Below are 21,050 nucleotides of genomic sequence, written 5' to 3' on the forward strand. Positions count from 1 at the left end.
CCTTCATCCTGTAGCTGTACACTGTGGACAGCTTGATTGTAATCATGTATAGTCTTTCTGCTGACTGGATAGCACGCAACCAAAAACCTTTTCACTGTACCTTGGTACACGTGACAGTAAACTAAGCTAAACTAGATTGTTCCTCATGTCCATACAATCTCAACAGAGCAGGTTTTCAGTTCAGTCATATTTTGGTTAAATTGCAAGAGTAAATATTGTCTCCCGAGATGCTGCCTGACCTGCTGAGTTACTCCAGCATTTTGTGAATAAATACCTTCGATTTGTACCAGCATCTGCAGTTATCTTCTTATACTAGAGTAAATATTGGGACTTGTTATCGAACGGTCTATTGCAGTATCAGTTTGTGAGTCCATGCATTTGATGTTAATCAAACATCTGTCATCAAAGGTATGTTTGTTGTTACTGCTTGTGGCGTTGATAAATTGTAACCACTGCCCTGATGAATCATCAAACTACAAAGTCCTCCAATGTTATTTTGTAACCATGGACTTTGTTACAACTGTGGACTGCAGCTATACCAGTAGCCTATGGTGTCAAAATTATCTTTCATTCTTTCCATTAATATAACAATGTCATGTGCATATTCAAACATTAGCTTACAAGTAAATGCAACAAATAGTTTGGAAGGCATATTTGTTTTTATTGCAAGAGAGTTGGAGTTTAGAAATTTAAAAAAATGGAAATAAGAAAATGTTGTTACAGTTGTGCAGTTAAGGGCCATTTAATAACCAAGGTGAATAAGATCTTCTCACAGAGGCTGGTGAAATCTCCAATATTCTTTATCCTGCAGAATTGCGGAAACAAGGTCACTTGGGGCATTTAAAGAGGAAGTAGATGAATTCTTTAAAGTTGGGAATTGAGGGTGGTGGGGAACCAGTGCAGAAAAGATGAAGCCTGGGGCAGATCACCCATGATCATATTAAATAACAGGGCAAGAGGGCCTCAACGGTCTACTCATCAGCCTATTTTCTGATGTTCTTGACAGATTTGTTTATGGATTGCTAAATAAATAAATTTAATCTCCCAGGGCAATGTAAAAAAAGCACCATAAACGCCAATGCAAGAATAAGTTCTTAATTGAAACAATTTTTTCACTTTATATCATGCCCTGCTTCTGTCACCTTGCCCCCCGTGCCATTTATCTATTTCTATAGGCATTAGATCCAAGCATTTTGCATGTTTCTGGCCTTCTTTTACCTTGCAGGCATGATGTAAATAGATTTGGCATGCCTAATGCTTCTGGCATTTGTAGAGTTTATCTGGAGTAATGTACTTTTTATTTATTCACAAAATGCTGGAGTAACTCAGCAGGTCTGGCAGCATCTCAGGAGAGAAGGAATGGGTGACGTTTCGGGTCGAGACCCTTCTTCAGACTGAGTTACTCCAGCATTTTGTGAATAAATACCTTCGATTTGTACCAGCATCTGCAGTTATTTTCTTATACTTAATGTACTTTTTATGCTCACATGTTGTGAAATTTTGGGCTTTCACAGTGCTGCCTTCTCCATGAACTTCCAGAATATTTTTTTGTGATAAGGGATATGTTTGTTTCTTTGACGTACAAGTTTTGTGATTCTCATGCTTAGTTTTTTTAGGTTACAATCATTATTCAGCCACTTGTCGCTCCATTCCTGTTCATGGCCAACTTGGAGTGTGTGATAGTTCAACGCCTCTCTCTGTTGCCACTGTGGCTTGCTTTTGTAGGCACACCTTTTGCTGCCTGTGAACATATATAAATTTGATTTCACCAGCTGGTCATAAGGAAACTGCTTAAAAATCAATTTTGGCTCTCTGAGCTCACTACACTAACACTGTCCTACACACACTATATCAATTTACAGTTTTACTAAGCCAATTAGCCTACAAACCTGTACGTCTTTGAAGTGTGGGAGGAAACCCATGCAGGTCACAGGGAGAGCGTACAAACTCCGTACAGCCAAGCACCCGTTGTCAGGATCGAACCGTTTCTTTGGCGCTGTAAGGCAGCAACTCTACTCTTGCGCCAGCATTCCACCCAGTTCCTTGTGCGACCTTTTTAGTGCACCACTGGAAAATCACCTCACTCAAGTAATGACTGCTTTGAATGTTCTCCTCCTTTCTCCTATGGAAGTTCTATGAAACCCTTTCTCACTACTTACCCTCCATGAATCCTATTTCACTCCTCCTCCTCTTCAATTACATTCTCACCCAGATTTGCACCTATGACTTGCCAGGATTTGTCCTGGCCCTATCCCTTACCCAGTTTTCATTCCTCCTCCCCAACCCTAAACATTGAGTCATTCCAGCACTTTGTGTTTCACCATCTGACCTTGTAGTCCAGAAGCTCAGTACGTGCGTACAGCGCCAAAGACATGGTTCGATCCTGACAACGGGTGCTTGGCTGTACGGAGTTTGTACGCTCTCCCTGTGACCTGCTTGGGTTTCCTCCCACACTTCAAAGACGTACAGGTTTGTAGGCTAATTGGCTTAGTAAAACTGTAAATTGCCATAGTGTGTGCAGGACAGTGTTAGTGTGTGGGGATCGCATTTCCGCGCTGTATCTCTACACTAAACTAAACTGCAGTTGCTAAAATCTTGAGTAAAACACAAACTGCTGGAGTAACTCAACTGATCAGGCAGCATCTGTGGAGGGAATGGAAGATGGGTCCCAATCCTAAATGTCACTTAACTAGTTCCTTCCAAATGCTGCTTGACCCGTTAAGTTACCCCAGCAGTTGTGTTTTATTCAAGATTCCAAAATCTGCCGTTCTTTGTGTCTCCATTGTCATTGATATGTAGGCTTCACAAACAAAGTAACACTTTCACAGAGTGTATCAAGAGCTTGGGGAAACTCAACATGTAAATATTGCACTGTCTCGTAAATAAACATCAATTTCTTTTGGATCTATATCTTCCGAACCTTCCAATGCATGTAGAATAAATGCATGCACACACACACACACACACACACACAGACAAAATAAGGGTAGAGGGGAAATATTGCATGCATCTGAGCTAGAATTTTTTTCTTCATTGGCAGAAATAAAATGAATCAATTTTGTGGTCCTTACATATCAACCTGGATTATTTAGTAGTGAGTTATAATTAGTTTGCATGGTACTTATTCAACTATTTCTTAAATCTTGTGTTGTCGAGTCATGAGGACACCAGTGATAATCAAAAATAATTAGCAATTAAAGCCAATTTGCAACTCTTGGTGTATCCCTCTGATTTGCAGAAAATTGTTGAAGTTATTCTTTACATACTTATAGCTATTAATGCACTAGCTTACAGCCCATTCCCTAGCAAATACCAAATAACTGGGACAAAAGATAGTTCCCTGGGGATGCCCGAAGTGGGTGCTTGAAGAAAAGTAGTGATTTGTGATTCTCTGGTTGCAACTGTATTGACCCGCATAAAACAATGATAGATCGGGTGAATGCATCGGGTCTTTTACAGTGCAGGAAACTCAAGAGCCAGAGGACATGGGTTTAATGGTTTGATGGTTCAATGGTCCTTTATTGTCATGTATACCGAGGTACAGTGAAATTTGATTTGCCACACAGTCATACAACAAAAAAAGCAACAAGATACATAACTACATAAAAATTAAACATAGACTACATAACTACATAACTACATAAAGATTAAACATAGACTTAAACAGCCACCACAGTGACGTGTGAGAATCTGCAGGGCAGCCATCAGTTCAATGTCCTGGCCACACACACGCTCCTTCACCTTGATGTAACCAGAGTTGTACCGACCGCTGTCACTCTCTCTGCAGTGACTCTCTCTGCTGGAACAATTAGGAAGCCGTCTACACTCACACTAGACTCCGGGATGTCCTCATGGAGCGATGTCTCCACAAACACTGAGATCACTGCACCCACGGCACTCCCTCTAAATCCTCACCAGTGCAGGCAGCACGTCCATCTTGTTTTTCTGGAGACCTCACATTCCCCACTGTGATGGAAGGCAAATAAATTATACCTTTCCTCCTTTCCTCCCACGTTCGGGGCAATCAAAACTTCCACAGTTGGGGCAATCAAAGCTCCCGCAGTCGCCGATCGAAGCCCCGGCATCAGGGTGATCGAGGGTCCCGAAGTCGATCCCTAACAAAGGCACCGCCAGCTCCACGATGTTAAGGCCACAGTGCGGACGGAGATACAATACAGAAACATTCGCATCTCCGTCAAGGAAAGGGATTAAAAAAGTTTCCCCCAACCCCTCGCCCCCAACCACCCACATAATACAAAAACCAAAAGTCCACTAAAACGTACAAGTAAAAACGGACTAAAAACAACAAAAGAAGGGACGAAACAGGATATTGGCGAGACTACCATGTACGGCGCCACCCGGCGGTTTAAGGTGAGAGGGGAAAGATTTAATAGGAACCTGAGGTGCAATCGTTTTTGCAAATAACTGCCAGAGGAGGAAGTTGACCTAGGTTTAAAGCCACTCAGACAGATACATGGATGGAAAGGTTTGGTGGGAGATGGGGCAAATGCAGGTAAATGGGTCTATCTTAGAAGGGGCATGTTGGCTACAATGGACATGTGGCACCCATGCTGTATGACTCAAGATTTGACTCTATGAATCTATGTGGCTTTTCTGGTTCCTTTTTTAAAAATAGTCATTTAAGTTTGATTTTCGTGCTTTTTTTATATACCTTGCCAGTCAGGCCATTGTAACTATACTACATTTGAATTTTAACCTGTGCGGTGTGTATACAAATGCCAAGAAGAGTGTGTTGTTGATTCAACAAATGTGTCTCATCAAGCTTGATGCCTCAGCATTGTAGAAGGATCTGACTGAACCAAAAATAACATTAAAATGCACTTATTTTTCCACATCAATAAATATGTTCTTACATGTGTGAATGTGTAACATTTAGTTTTAAATTATTTTCCTTGAGGCTATATAATTTCTTTCAAAGTGAGAGCTCACTAGCCTTCAAAAAGATGGATCCCTTTAATCCACTCCCAAGCACATATGCGTCCTGTAAGTGATTCTTTCAATCATGTTCACTCCAGTATGAATAGTTGAGAAGTATTATGAATAAAGCTGTTTGATAATCGACCTTTGACAATAATGATGGAAGGTAGAATACTAGCCTACCTATGTTTGAGACAATGACTTTGTTTTAAAATAAAAAAATGTGGAGAATTTTGCAATGAACATACTGATTTGTGGCATGTGACAATAGCAATGTCTGCTGGAAAAGTTCTAGACATATATTATCATCTAGTTTCTAAAACCTTGTTTTCAAAATGGGTGTAGGGAGTAACTGCAGATGGTGGTTTAAACCGAAGATAGACACAAAAAGCTGGAGTAACTCAGCGAGACAGGCAGCATCTCTGGAGAGAAGGAATGGGTTCAAATAAGGTGTTGCTTAGAGTCGGTGGCATTAGATATTTCCTTGATCTGAACATAAACGTGTGGTGTATGTAGTCTGTTTCAAATAGCACCTAATTTCAGAAGTGTAATGTGTTGTACCTAAGCTTCAAAATGATTACTTACCTCATGTGACTCAGGACACATTTTGACTCCAATATGTTTTTGATTCTTTCCATTTGAGAATTACCTCCGAAATTTAAAGTGTAATGCAAATGTAAATCAATAATCGGAATTATTATTCTGTGACAAGGCAAGATTACATTTTAGTATTGCTCCACTTACATTTTAGTATTCTTGGTATTCACTTGAATCAGTCAATTACAGGGGTTGTATTCTGCTAGAGTTTCCATTTAATATAAATGGCTTGACTCCTGTGGATTTATTAAAAAGAAAGAATTAAAAAGGAAAAAAAATGAATAGAAATAAATCATTGCCACCATTAATTGGGTTTTTCAGTCTGATTTTAAATGCTGGCTCTGGGGCTTCACAGCTTGACTGCACTAGAGCTTCAGCCAGTCATAGTTTCAATTGAGTTTAGAAACTTGGGTCCTTAACAACATTTTTCGTATTTACCTCGTTTCTTGTGTAAAGTTTTAATTAGTGAATGGGTGGAATCATTTCATTCTTTGGTCTGGAAATCAAATCATTTCACTTTGTTGTTGAAAGAATATAACCTGATTGGTCATGGACAATTAAACGCATTGACAGAGGGTTTCAGAATGTTTGGGGGCACGTGAACATTTAGTGTGTAGAAATGGTCCACTTTTTATGGTCTTAACGGCAATTTTCTTTATTTTCCTAGAACGCAGAAGTTTCAGTTTTTGAAGTAAATATTCGATTTGTTGGAGGGCTCCTTTCTGCTTACTACCTGTCGGGTGAAGAGGTGAGTACGACGAAGCATACTAACTTTATAAAACACATTCCATCTGGCCAGTCAACACCAACTTGAGTTTTTAATATTTGTAAAACTGCTTCTGCTAGTCCAGGTACTTGAAGCTGATGGAGACTTGTTTGGTAAAAATGATCAATTGTCCTTGTTTGATCCATTGGCATTATCAGATGATTGGCCAGTTTAGGTAAGGAACTTAGATGAGACATTTACCCAAGGTTTGCATAACTGATCTTAAATCAGAAGTGAGGTAGTGTGAAAATATCCAGAATGTTGTGACTGTTGAGCGAAGGTGTGTTTGCATCTGATAATACACTTTGACCTCTCCTGCTTGTCTTTCAGTAGTTTGACTGAAGAGTGTTCTATGTTAAAGATTAACATTTTTTCCAAAAGGTTGGTGAAAACGAGAATGGTGGAATAACAACTCATAATTCACCTCCACTTCAGTTGGACCAGCTTTCTTGCAATTAGATTGCTTTCACATACCGCACAAAATTAATCTAAACATTTTTCATGATACTGTGGAATTATTTTTCATGATACTGTGGAATTATTCAGTTTTTAGAATGTCCATAGTGCTTTTTATAAATTGAATTAGTGGTCTTTTTCCTGTTTTTTACTTAACGTCTCTTTGAATAATTAGTTGTATAGACGCTCCCCGACTTACGATGCTTCGACTTACAATATTTCAACTTTGCGATGGTGCAAATGGCAGCAACCCCTAGTGAGCTGCAGCTCGCTTCCGGTCACGTGATCACTTGTATTCAATGCATTTTCGACTTACGATATTTTCGGTTTCCAATGGGTTTCTCGGAACGTAACCCCATCATAAATTGAGGAGCACTTGTACACAAATACTTAATTCACTTGGATACTAACTGATTTTCCAAGTGTACATTTACAAGCATGGTTGAAGAAAATCTTTAAGTTCAGAAATTCATATCAAATAATAACTGTGATAAATCAAGCATTTCAAATTTATTTGAAGTTTACACTGGTCTGTCAAGGAATGCTCTTCCTGGGTGGGATTGTTTTTTTAAAAAAAGGTTAATTAAACATTTAAACAGCTTCAATTTTCTAATTTTCCTGAAGCATAATATTGCTTGTATTCTTGAGGTTTCACTCCTCGTTACACACTCTGAAACTGACAGCAACCAGGTGCATACAACAGGTGAAGTATAGGGTGTTCAAGTGTAATGTCCACTTGCAGTGACACAACAATCTAGCATTTGAAAGATTCTTGGCAAAATGCAGTTAGTATTAAAGTTTTGTTCCTTACACAGTTGTGGCTCTGGAACTGGGATTTTTTTGCAAATAATAACTGAAATTTCTCTTGAGAGCAGTAATTTTGTTAATTTATTTTGTCTCCAAATCAGTTTAGTTTAGTTTAGTTTAGAGATACATGCGGAAACAGGCCCTTCGGCCTACTGAGTCCACACCGACCAGCAATCCCCGCACAATAGCACACTCCTACACATACTAGGAACAATTTACACTTATACCAAGTCAATTAACGTACAAACCTGTATGTCTTTGGAGTGTGGGAGGAAGTAGTAGATCTTGGAGAAAACACATACGGTCACGGGGAGAATGTACAAACTCCATTCCAGATGGGATTGAACTCGGGTCTCTGGCGCTGCAAGCACTGTAAGGCTGCAACTCTACCGATGTGCCACCATTTGTTTATATTTCTCCAATAGGTAAATCAGAAAATTGCTTCTAAATCTTTCTCAATGGATATTCAAAATTAGCTCAGTCATATAAAGATGCTGGTGGCGACTTCTTTAAAAGTCTCACCATTTTCCAAGAAGGACCATTGTTTTAAGCGGGTGGCTCTACTTATAGGTTGACATATGGTAGAATTATAAATGCACGTCATATTGTTCTTGGGCAATCCAAACGTAAATTAGACACAATGCATCATTGCATTCAGTAATTGCAGGTTATCAACAATGTGGCTTACTTTCAATTTTTTTTGGTTGATTTGCTGATTCAACTATTTAATAAAAGTTGTTTATTTTTTAGAAATTGTTCAGACGAAGAATGATTATTTGTAGTGGATTAACATTGACATTGAAGTCAAGAACCCCTTAACCTTTTTAAAAAAAAGATTAGTTACAAATTGATCAAGGTATAATTTTTGAACAGAATGAAAACATGAACGAAATAATGGAAAATTACCATTCTTTACACTATCCCTGTTTAATCCAGACATTAGAATTTATTTATCTCATTTTTTAAGTGCTTTTTTGTAATAAAAATTAAATAGTAAAGGCTAAAGTCACCAGGGTCTTAATTTGTTGACTTTGCATTATGGGGTTAACCTCATGGAATTCTCAAATGTGTAAGTTGCTTTTTAGCTGTCCTTTCTGAAGATTTTACAATTGTCATAGAGATCTTACAATACAATGAGATGAAGAAACTTGTACTCTATCATCCTAACGATGTGTGGCATTGATTATTTGCTGTCTCCTAATATGAAAGATGCTGTTTGATGTTAATCTAATGCAGTTTTCTATTCAGAATAGCTCCAAATAGCAGCGATGTGATGATTTATGTATGTTGTTTTTATCTATTTTAGAAGAGGAAAACGCAGTCAATGGGCTAACATATATTCAGAGGTTTCCAATGTATTGATTCGTTAAATGGACACTAAATATTGAAATATGTGTAGTGAGAGAGGAAATGGGTATTCTGGATTCCTAATAGATTTTGTGAATTATAGTGAATTAATTTAACAAGCATTTTTCAAATTCACAGTTTGAAGGAAAAATGGTTCTAATGAGAAATTGATTTTGAATTATAGCATTAATCTAATTCTAATTTAACAATTTCTCCACTTGTAACAAAGCTTAATAAGGGATTCAATTCCGTTGAAACTTCTCACAGTAACTCAAGGCCCGGAAAGGCTAAACAGAAATTGCATCGGCATTGATCATTTTGGAAGACAGCTATTAATTAGACCCTTAGGTGATTACAACCTTAGAATGCTTATCACTGACTTACTGTTTTATGTATTCTTCTCAGGATATCTCCCCACTTACAATTACATGAATTCTGTAATTTCTACAGTATTTTTGCCCCGTTCTTGCCTTGCTAGGATCACTACCATAGGATTGTGTGACATGCAATCACTGTATGTTTCACTCCAAAATAAGCTAACAGAAGATGTTCATCGGGAATAGTTTTGATGGAGCAAGTAAGTAGAAGCTGGCAGGAAAGTCAGTAAGTAGAGGATACACAGTTCTAAGGAACCAGAGGAAATGTGAGTGGGGTTAAATACGCAGCAATGATCATCCATGTACTACTTCAAAAGGTGATGAAAACAGGTTGATTAGCAAGTTCAAAAGGAATTATCTAAATACTTGAGTTGGAAAATATTACCGGGATATTAGGGGAGGGCAGGGGTAATTGGGACTAATTAGCAAGGTCTTTTGAAAAGCCAATGCAATCATGAATTGCAAATAAACTCTTTCTTTGCTGTGCAATTGTATCATTTATCCTCATGGTAGAGGAGTGTGATGGTTAAACCATTGATTGCGATCCAGATATCTTGACTATCGCTTGAATCATACTTCAGCAGCTAAAGGATGTGAATTCAAATTAGGAAATTAATTTAGAATTTCAAAATCTATCATTAGTAAATAGTAATCACCAGATTATTTTAAAATATCCCTCAGTAAATAAAATGTATCATATTTACGTGGTCTAGGCTGGTTTTACGGAGCCTAGTAATGTGGTTGACTCTTATCTGTGAAATACTTAGCCAAGCATACAGTTCCATGGACACAGGGATCAATGATAAATACTGGCCGCGTTACATGTCTTTATTTTATGAAAGTATAATAATAATCAAAAGTTGGTTCTGCATTCACAAATGCAGGTGTGTAATATAGAATGGTTCAAATGCCAAGTTGTACCATTTGACTATAGTTACTATTTCCATCTGTGAAACTCGGCTGCTGGAAGGTAGTGAAGATTTACTTTTGAATCTTAGAACATGGTGATAAAACCTAGGAGGGAGATGCAGGATAATACAGACTTGCAGGTAGGTGGTATGTGTAGGAAGGAATGGCAGATGCTGGTTTGTGCTGAGGATAGACACAAAATGCTGGAGTAACTCAGCGGGACAGGCATCATCTCTGGATAGAAGGAATGGGTGACATTTCGGGTCCAGACCATTCTTCAGACTGAAGAAGGGTCTCGACCTGAAACGTCACCCAATACCTTCTGTCCGGAGATACTGCCAGTCCTGCTGAGTTACTCCAGTATTTTGTGTCTATCTGAAGGTAGGTGATGATGTGGGTCCTCTTATTATTGTTTAATATTAAGTTGGACCCATGATTGCCCATTAACCAATGATCTTTATTCAAATTATCCTCTAACAACCCACCCCCTGCTCATACTAAATGATTTTTTTTTTAAACAAAATAACTTCTGTCCTCTTGAACTTTTTAACAGGTAATTGTAAAGATATTGCTACAAACTATTACCTCCTACATGACAGAATGGAATTTCCTCAAGTAGCCTTGTGGTATATTAAATAAGGAAACAATACTTGGACATTATCTTCAACAAATTGCTTTTTTGCAGACATATACCAAATATATTTTTTACCATTATTATATTGTTCATTGCAATTTTATTCTCTCCAATTGCACCACAAAACATTTCATAATCTATAAAATGTTGCACGGATGGAAAGTCACTGTTTGCTGAACATCTTATTTCCCCTGTTCCCACCCCTGTCAGTTCCTAACTTTGTACTCCGTAAATTATCACAATTGATTACTATAATACTACAACCATTCACAATTGATCATTCTTCGAGGCAGAAGGACCCATGATGCAGTATGTGATGCATTGAAGGTTCACAAAAACCAATACTATTAGGATGTATTACCAGGGGATTAAAAACAAAACAAGAAATAAAACACCTTCTCCTTTTGGTTCACTTATTCTGCTGGTTCATAATAAAAGATGAATAACCTAGTTTACATCTTTAGTTTCCAGTAAAAAGAACAAGCTTTTTAATGTCATCTTAGCAAATGTGGACATATATGTCATGCCAGCTCCTATCTCACCCCTTTCCCTCACCAGTTTATATTGGCTATCTCACCTTTACAATCTCAGAGATTTGACAAAAAATGTTGACTATCCCTTTGTTTCATAGAAGCTGGGCAGGGCAGAGATCGAGAATGTCCCTTGAGCAAAACATCTAGTTAGCAGCCCAATGGTTGTAGTTTTACACAGATTCATATTGTAGTTTTATATAAATTCATGAACAATTAAGACAAGTTCTATACAGAGTACGTCAGAGATGGGATTTATGGCAGTGGTTTGCATAAATACGTAAAAAAGGAAGTGGGACACTGATTCATTACCTCTCAGCATTTGAGTAGACAATAGACTATAAGTGCAGGAGTAGGCCATTCGGCCCTTCGAGCCAGCACCACCATTCAATGTGATCATGGCTGATCATTCACAACCAGTACCCCGTTCCTGCCTTCTCCCCATACCCCCTGACTCCGCTATCATTAACAGCTCTAACAGAGTAGATGTTCTGAGTATTCCAGAAATTCCTCATCTATTTTGCCTTTCCCAAGAAATTGTTTGGCTGCTCGGTGGCGAGATGGGTCATCACAAGATGACATTTAAATAACTTTCCCCTTCTGTTAGGCTTTATATTTTGGGAATATTTTGATATAAACATAAAATTTCTGCTGATGCCAGAGCAGAGTTAAATGGTTGCAAATACCAAAAACCAGATTGCTTATCTTCTTACTAAAAGCAAAGTTTAACATCTGTATTCTTCTGTTGGCGAAACATTTATCCCAACATGACATCAATTGTGTTTATTTACCAGGTGCAACACTGAATATCAAAGTGGACTTTTAAGATGCCAATTTGGTTAAAGTCCAGTCCATATTGATAAACATCAAAAAAACATTTGTGCAGTCTTATTCTAGTTTAAATGATGACTGGCATGGAAATTATGCTGAAAAAAAGCCAGAAAGATGCTACGCCTGAGAAATGAAAAATGTGCTAACGCCAGTTTTGTTAAAGGGCATGGAAGATATCAGTCCTGGTTTCCCAAGTTGGGGTTTATCAGCTGGTGTCGACCATGTTAGAAAATCTCAGTAATGACAATGATGACCAGGAACAAGACTTCTGGCACACTGAGCATTGAGTATATCCCACAGAATTCTGATTCCTCAATACATTTTCATAAACTCCCCACCTGATTAAAATGATTTATAGAGGTGACAGTGAACGCAGTACTACAGAACACCAACCTTATGCTCAGGCTGATCACTTTTCTCACTAGAAACCAGCCTATCTCTTGCTTAAAGGAAATCAATTAATTAACGTGCACCTCATGTGCAGGTAGATGAGATTAGTTTGTTTTGACTTCATATTCACACAGACATTGTGAGCTGAAGATCTGTTCTTGCGCTGTACTTCAATATTCACTGTTCACTGTATATATGTTCACTGCATAAGGTCATAAGGAATAGTAGAATTAGGCCATTCGGCCCATCAAGTCTACTCCATCATTCAATCATGGCTGATTGATCTCTCCCTCCTAACCCCATTCTCCTGCCTTCTCCCCATTACTTCTGACATCTGTGCTAATCAAGAATCTATCTATCTCTGCCTTAAAAATACTGACTTGGCCTCCACAGCAAAGAATTCCACAGATTCACCACCCTCTGACTAAATAAATTTCTCCTCATCACCTTCCTAAAAGAACGTCCTTTAATTAATGTGGCAGGAGCCATGTTGTGGAGATGCACGTTTCTCAAGCAAGAGGTCAAACCCAGACCTAGTCTAATGTAACTCCTTGAAAGAGTTGCAGCTCCTTCATGCTATAGGAGATGCAACTTCTCCTTGACCCCCATACCTTATTAAATTATCACCCTTCCTCACTTATTCAATTGAAACTAATTGGTCCCTTCAGCCCAACTTGTCCATGTGGATCATGAAACCCCTTCTACACCTATCCCATAGAAAGGAAAATAGCAAGTGGCAGTGAAAGCTAAATAATTTGATTTTGTACATTTCCTCCCAAGGAAAAAAGTGTTGTGCATGAGTTTTACTCAATACTCAATATGAATGTGATGACTGTACATCCTAAAATAGTGGATTCCAGAATTGGAAGACTAATGATACAGTGATTAAAAATCAAGGAAATTATGTCATGCAACAGAAGTTCTCCATTTCAGGTTTCTTGCTGCTTAACAACAGAACTCCCAAATTCCCCAATGATAAATTTGGCCACTCACTGAAGAAAGCAAAAGATTATTAATGTGCAGCTAAGAGAACAGCTAAGCAGCCACCAGAAAATTAATGAATAATATAACATCAACAAGTTCATAGATCAGTGAGGATGAGCAAATTTAAATAAAATAACATGGTAGGTGAATGCAGAAGGCAAAACACAAGTGAGTAAATTGAACATCATTGTATCAATTCACCATATACCAGCAAACTAATAGAGTAGTGGGCAAATGGGTATAGATGAAAATAACTCAATTCTGGTCTATGCTTTCTTCAGGTTACCCTTTGGTTATAACAATTATTGAAATGAATAAATTATAGGGAAAAGATATGCCCAAGGAAAACAAAAAAAACCTGCAGATGTTGGAAATCTGAAATGCAAACAGAAAATTCTGTAAATATTCAACAGCTCATAAAGCATAGGTGAAGAGAGCAACAGATCAATGATCCTTTATCAGAGCTCTTCAACCTGACGTTTTAAATTTGTTGCAATAGGTTACAGATTAACATAATCCACAGCTGCCCACTTATAACACTTTAAAACCAACTCACATTTGGAAGTCTACTGATATTTGGAAGAGAATGGGATAATTCGGGACAGTCAGCATTGTTTTGTCTGCTGTTGGTCTTGTCTTACAAACTAATGAATTTTCTGAGGAGCTGAGACAGAAGTGATTGATAAGGGAATAGCAGTGAATGTTATGAAAATAATTTTTTGTAAGGCATTTGATAAAATCCCTCATGGTAGGCTGATCCAGAAGATTAAGATGCATGGGATCCACGGTGATTTGATAGTTTGGATTCAGAACTGGTTAACCCATAAAAGACTGAGGAAGGGTCTCAACCCGAAACATCACACATTCTTTCTCTCCAGAGATGCCCCCTGACCTGCTGAGTTACTCCACCATTTTGTGTCTCTTCGGTTTAAACCAACATCTGCAGTTCCTTCCTACACATATATACAAAACCCTTAACACCGTTATGTATATAGAGATCTTGGGATCTAAAACCATAGCAGACTGCAAGTGACAATGCAAGTAGATAGAATGGTAAAGAAGGCTTTTGGTATCCTTGCAGTCATCCGTCAGCAAGTCATGATGCAACTTTATTAAACTTTGATTTGGCCTCATTTAGAGTATTGTGTGCAGTTTTGGTCACCCTATTGTGGAAGTATGTGAAGGTTTTGTAGAGAGTGAAGAAGAGGTTTACCAGAAAATAGAATAAAAAAGCTGGAGTAACTCAGTGGGACAGACAGCATCTCTGGAGAGAAGGAATAGGTGACGTTTCAGGTCACCTTCTTCCCAGTATGCTGCCTGGATTAGAAGGTATTAGCTATTAGTAAAGTTTTGACAAACTTGGATTGTTTTTTCCGAGAGCGTCAGAAATTGAGGAGAGACCTGATAGAAGTATTTAAAATTATGAGAGACATAGATAGGGTAGACAGTCAGGACCTTATTCCTAGGGTGGAAATGTCAATGACTTGAAGACATAGGTTAAGGTCAGAGGGGGAACCTTTGAAGGAGATGTACAAGGCAAGATTTTTACACAGAGAGTGGTAGGTGTCTGGAATGCTCTATCGGGGAGGGTGGTAGAAACAGATGCGATTGTGGAGTTTAGGAGGTGTTTAGATAGGGTCATGTGCATATGCAGGGTATGGAATAACGTGGATCATGGGCTGAAGATCTATTCCTGTGTTTTAATGTTCTACTACACCAAGTGGCCTAAACCTCTCCCACATTGGTGCAGCACCCTCTCCTCCCCCCCCCCCCTCCCCCTCTCCCATAGAACAATAGAATGACAAAATGATACTGCGTGGAAAATAGCTAACTCCATTTAAGGGCAATTCAAATAAGCCACTCAACGCCCTCTTCAAATTACCAGACAAATTATTTTCTTTCAGGTTCTAAGGCAGCTCCCTCTTGAATACTACTACCTCTGGTACTGCATCCCTTGCATAAAAAAGTGTTCTCTTATGTTAGGTTTGGTTCTTTTACCAATCACATTCATTTCTGTTCCCCCTAGTTCTTGACCATTTTGCCAATGGAAATAGTTTATCTTTGTCTATTTTGTCTAAAATCATCATAATTTTAAATATTTGTACCAAATCACTTTGTAACCTCCTTTGTTCCAAGAACAGCCACAGACTCTTGTGTCCCTCCATATATCTACATTCTAAATGGGGCATTTTGGTCAGCATGGACAATTAGGGCTAAAGATCCTGTTTCTGGGTTGTATGACTATGACTCTCTACTCTGGAATCATCTTAATATATGTTTTCCGTTATTTACATAATCATTTCAAACACTTTTAAATATTTCTCAAAATGTGGCACCCAGAATTCAGTTCAGTTTAGTTTATTGTCACGTATACTGAGGTACAGTGAAAATATTTTGTTGCATGCTAACCAGTCAGCAGAAGACAATACATGATTACAAAATCAATCAACCTCAGAAGATGCAACACCTGTCGCTATACATAGAAACAAAGAAAATAGGTGCAGGAGTAGGCCATTCAGCCCTCCGAGCCAGCACCACCATTCAATATGATCATGGCTGATTATCCAAAATCAGTACTCCGTTCCTGCTTTTTCCCCATATCCCTTGATTCCCTCAGCCATAAGAGCTAAATCTAACTCTCCCTTGAAAATATCCAGTGAATTGGCCTCCACTGCCTTCTGTGGCAGAGAATTCCACAGATTCACGACTCTCTGGGTGAAAAGGTTTTTCCTCATCTCAGTCCTAAATGGTCTACCCCTTATTTTTAAACTGTGATCTCATCCCTTGACTTTGTCCAGGGACCCCGACAGTCCTTCCAGGTTAGGCAGAGGTTCACATGCACCTCCTCCAACCTCATCTACTGTATCCGTTGTTCAAGATGTGGACTCTTATACATCGGCGAGACCAAAGGTAGACTGGGTGATCGTTTCGCGGAACACCTTTGCTCAGCCCGCGTGAACCTACCTGATCTCCCGGTTGCCGACACTTCATTTCTCCTTCCAATTCCACACAGACCTTTCTGTCTGAGGTCTCCTCCATTGTCAGAGTGAGGCTAATTACAAATTGGAGGAACAGCATCTCATATTTCGTTTGGACAGCTTACAGCCCAGTGGTATGAAAATTGATTTCTCTCATTTCAGGTAGCCCCAGCATTCCCTCTCTCTCTATTCCTCCCTTACCCAAGTCACACTAGCTCCTCATTTTCACCCTACAAACAGCTAACAATGGCCTGTTTCCTTTATCATCGTTACTTTTTTGCATATCGTTTATTCATTGTTCTTTATCTCTCCATATCATCGACTATATCTCTCGTTTCCCTTATCACTAACCAGTCTGAAGTCAAAACTCAAAACATCACCCATTCCTTCTCTCCAGAGATGCTGCCTGCCCCGCTGAGTTACTCCAGCTTTTTATGTCCATCTTCGGTTTAAATTAGCATCTGCAGTTCCTTCCTACAGTGTATAGATACATGATTAGGGAATATGTTTAGTACAAGGTAAAGCCAGCAAAGTCCGATCAAGGATAGTTCGAGGATCATCAAAGAGCTAGATAGTAGTTCAGCACTGCTCTCTGGTTGTGGTAGGATGATTCAGTTAACCCTAAGCCTATGAATTAGACACTGTCCTCCAGTTTTGGTCAAACCACAGTCTTGACTTCCTTATTCCTGTCTGCATTTATTAAATTGATGATCACATCAGCCTTCTTTTTTCGACACTCTCTCAAGCAGTCCTATCACTTTCAGCACCTTTTGCATGAATTCCGTCAGAGCTCTGTTCCTATATTCCCTTTAGAATTATGTCCTCTTTGGTACTGTTTTTCCCTGATCTTTTATCTGAAATCTAATAGTTCCCATATTTCTGGGTCACATTTCTTTTAACATCCACCCACCCATTTCACTGGAGTGTCTATCTCTTCATGAAATCACTTACTATCCTCACAGTTCACTACATCTTTTGGTTTTGCGCCATCTGTAAATTTGGAAATAGTGCCTTTGTACATAGAATGTCCAAGTCATTAATATACATTAAAAAGAGCAATGATCCTAATACTGACCTCTGAGAACACCACTGAACACTACTAAAAAATATTTCCTCTACTACAGTTCCCTGTTACATAGCTAATGTTTTACCCTTGCTGCTACAGTTCCTTTTATTCATTGAACATCAACTTTGATAGCACCAATTATTTGGCTTCTTATCAAATGTCTTTTGGAAGTCCACATATATATCACATTAACTTAATTTCCATTATTAATGTCAATGAAGCCAACAATTTAATTTGGCACAATTTCTCATTCACTGATTTCTGATGGCTTTATTAAATAACTTCATACAATACAATACAATACAATATATCTTTATTGCCATTGTACAGGGGTACAACAAGATTGGGAATGTGACTTCCATTCGATGCAATAAATTAATTAGCTAATCAGTATAAATTTAGACAACCCAATGAAACAAAATTAGAAACAGTTTTAAAACAGAATAAAGTGCAAGTAGGTCTGTGCCGGTTCGCTGTGCGATGTGACCATCCGACTCAGCAGGACCGGTTCACAGCAGCTATGGCCCTGGGGATGAAGCTGTTCCTGAGTCTGGAGATGCGGGCGTAGAAGGCCTTGTAGCGTCTGCCAGACGGTAGAAGTTCAAACAGACTATTGCAGGGGTGTGAGGAGTCTTTGTGAATGCTGGTGGATTTTATGATGTTGTAGATGCCCTCTAAGGCTGGTAGCTGTGTTCCGATAGTCTTCTGAGCTCTATAGACTACCCGCTGAAGAGTTCTCCTCTCTGCCTCCGTACAGCTGAGATACCACACAGGGATGCCATGCGTTAGGATGCTCTCTGTGGTGCAGCGGTAGATGGTCATCAGCAGCTGTTGGGGCAGACCAGATTTTCTTAGGTAGAACAGTTGTTGCTGCGCCTTCTTGACCAGCGCAGCGGTGTTAGTGGACCATGTGAGGTCCTCCGAAATGTGAGTTCCCAGAAACTTGAAGCTGACACTCTCTCCACGCTGTCCCCGTTGATAAAGATCGGAGCGTATTCCCCATTGTGTGACCTACGGAAGTTGATGATCAGCTCCTTGGTCTTGGAGGTGTTTAGGGACAGGTTGTTATCCGAGCACCAGTCCACCAGGTTCTGCACCTCTGCTCTGTAGTTTGTTTCACCACCGTTGGTGATCAGCCCGATCACCGTTGTGTCGTCTGCAAACTTGACAATGGTGTTGGTGTCGAATGCAGGAACACAGTCGTGTGTGAATAGGGAGTAGAGCATGGGCTGTGGTGTGCCGGTACTCAGGGTGATAGTGGAGGACAGGTGTGGGCCCATTCCTCACTGCCTGCGGTTGCTCCAGCAAGAAGTCCAGGATCCAGTTGCATAATGACGAGCTGAGGCCTAACTGGTGGAGTTTAGTGATGAGCTTTTTTTTAAATTTTTTATTTTATTTTTTTAATCAAAAATATTTATTCAAATATTAAAATAATATATACAATGCAATAAAACCAAAACAGAACCCACCACCAGAATATTATACAAACAAATATTCCTATTAAAACTATCATACAATTATACTACAATCCCCATCCAGGATACATCCAATCCCCCGCGGTGCCCAGCGGTCCCGGAATTCCTCCAGGGTGCCCGTGGACAGCGCGTAGTCCCTCTCCAACACCACCCGGGCACGGACGTAACCCCGGAAAAGGGGCAGGCAGCTGGCTCGGGCAGAGCCCTCTTCCGCCTGGCGCCGTGAGTCTCGGATGGCCAGCTTGGCCTGGCCCAGGAGCAACCCAACAAGGACATCTTCGGCCCTACCCTCTCCCCTACGCACAGGGTGTCCAAAGATGAGGATGGTGGGTGAAAAATGCAGCCAAAAAGCAAGGAGCAGCCCCTTTAGATATTGGAACAGGGGCTGCAACCTCACACACTGCATGTACACGTGGTACACAGACTCTTCCAACCCGCAAAAGTGGCAGGCGGCTGGCGAGTCTGTGAACCGCGCGAGGAACAGGTTGCAGGGGACTCCTCGGTGCAATATCTTCCACCCCAGGTCCCCGATGGAGAGGGGCAGAATTCCTGCGTAGAGGGACCCCCACCGCGGGGTCACCTCGCGACCGGAAGGCAACACTGACCGCCACTTAGTGTCCGGACGGTGGACCAGGGCGAGGAAGTGCAGGGTGTGGAGGAGGAGCCCGTACAGGACACGCCTCCCTGCGTCTCGGAGGGAGATGAAGGGTGTCGAGGAAATGCGACTCATGTTGTGTGGGACCGGCTCCCGGGAAGGATTACGGCGCCTCGGTCCGACGAGTACTTCCGGCTGAGCGGGGGTTTGCTCAGCCGCAGGTGCTCCACACATTTGAGCCTCTCCGACACCCAGCGGGGCAGGACAAGGGCCGGCTGCTCTCACGCCTGGGCCGCCGCCCTCCGTCAGCGGAGGGGGGGCCCGGTCGACAGCAACCAGGTTCCAGACTCTCAGCAAGTCCCGGTAGAAGCCGGGCATTCCCAGCAGGATAGCACGGCTGACGCCCACCATCGGGATCCGCGTACCTGCTTGAAGGCAGCGGCCCCGTTGGAAAAAGTGTGTCGCCAGCACGTGCCACCTGGGAGGACGCTCCGAGTACAGGTATCTCTGCAGAGTCCTGAGGCGGAGAGCCGCCAACTGGGTGCGGATGCACACCAGCGACTGCCCGCCCTCCTCAATCGGGAGACTCAGGACCGCTGCAGAGACCCAGTGCTTTCCGTTGCCCCAGAAGAAGTCCACCAACTTCTTCTGGATGATCCCAGCAAAAGTGGCTGATGGGACCAATGTGGTCAATCTGTACCAGAGCAGGGAAGCCACGAGTTGGTTAATGACCAACACCCTGCCCCGGTAGGAAAGCACCCTGAGGAGACCTGACCAGCGCCCCAGCCGGGCGACGACTTTCAACTCCAGCTCCTGCCAGTTCGCCAGCCAGGTCTCCGCGACGGGACTCAGGTAGACTCCCAAGTAAAGGAGGCGCGTGGTGCTCCACGTGAAAAACCGCATCTCCTCAGGGAGGGAGTCCACCTGCCATGGACCCACCAAGAGTCCAGAACATTTCCCCCAATTGATCCTTGCAGAGGAGGCGGCCGAGAAGACTCGTTGGCACTCGCGCATCCTCTGCAGATCAGCGGGGTCAGTGACCATGAGGAGCACGTCATCGGCATAGACCGAGAGGACCACCTCCATATCTGGCTCGCGTAGAACCATGCCCGTCAACCTCCTCCGAAGCAGACTAAGGAATGGCTCCACGCAGATGGCGTACAGTTGGCCTGACATGGGGCAGCCCTGACGTACTCCTCTCCGGAAGGGAATGGGAGCCGTCAAGGATCCGTTGACCTTGATGAGGCACTCCGCAGTGGTGTATAGAAGTCGGATCCGGGCCACAAAGTGCGGTCCGAACCCAAACGCCCGCAGAGTCCTCACCAGATACTCGTGATCCACCCTGTCGAAAGCCTTCTCCTGGTCAAGGG

The 21,050-nt window shown here is 41.0% G+C and overlaps 1 protein-coding gene across 1 annotated transcript in view; it reads left to right on the top strand.

Annotated features, from left to right (window-relative positions):
- Positions 1-21,050, top strand: part of man1a1 (mannosidase, alpha, class 1A, member 1) — a 358,244-nt gene that overhangs the window by 170,398 nt on the left and 166,796 nt on the right. The window contains exon 4 of the mRNA XM_078399598.1: positions 6,203-6,283. Within this exon, the coding sequence (XP_078255724.1) occupies positions 6,203-6,283 (81 nt within the window). The remainder of the gene's footprint in view (positions 1-6,202; positions 6,284-21,050) is intronic.

Source organism: Rhinoraja longicauda, chromosome 5, assembly GCF_053455715.1.
Source record: "Rhinoraja longicauda isolate Sanriku21f chromosome 5, sRhiLon1.1, whole genome shotgun sequence".
In the NCBI taxonomy this organism is placed as follows: Eukaryota; Metazoa; Chordata; class Chondrichthyes; order Rajiformes; family Arhynchobatidae; genus Rhinoraja; species Rhinoraja longicauda.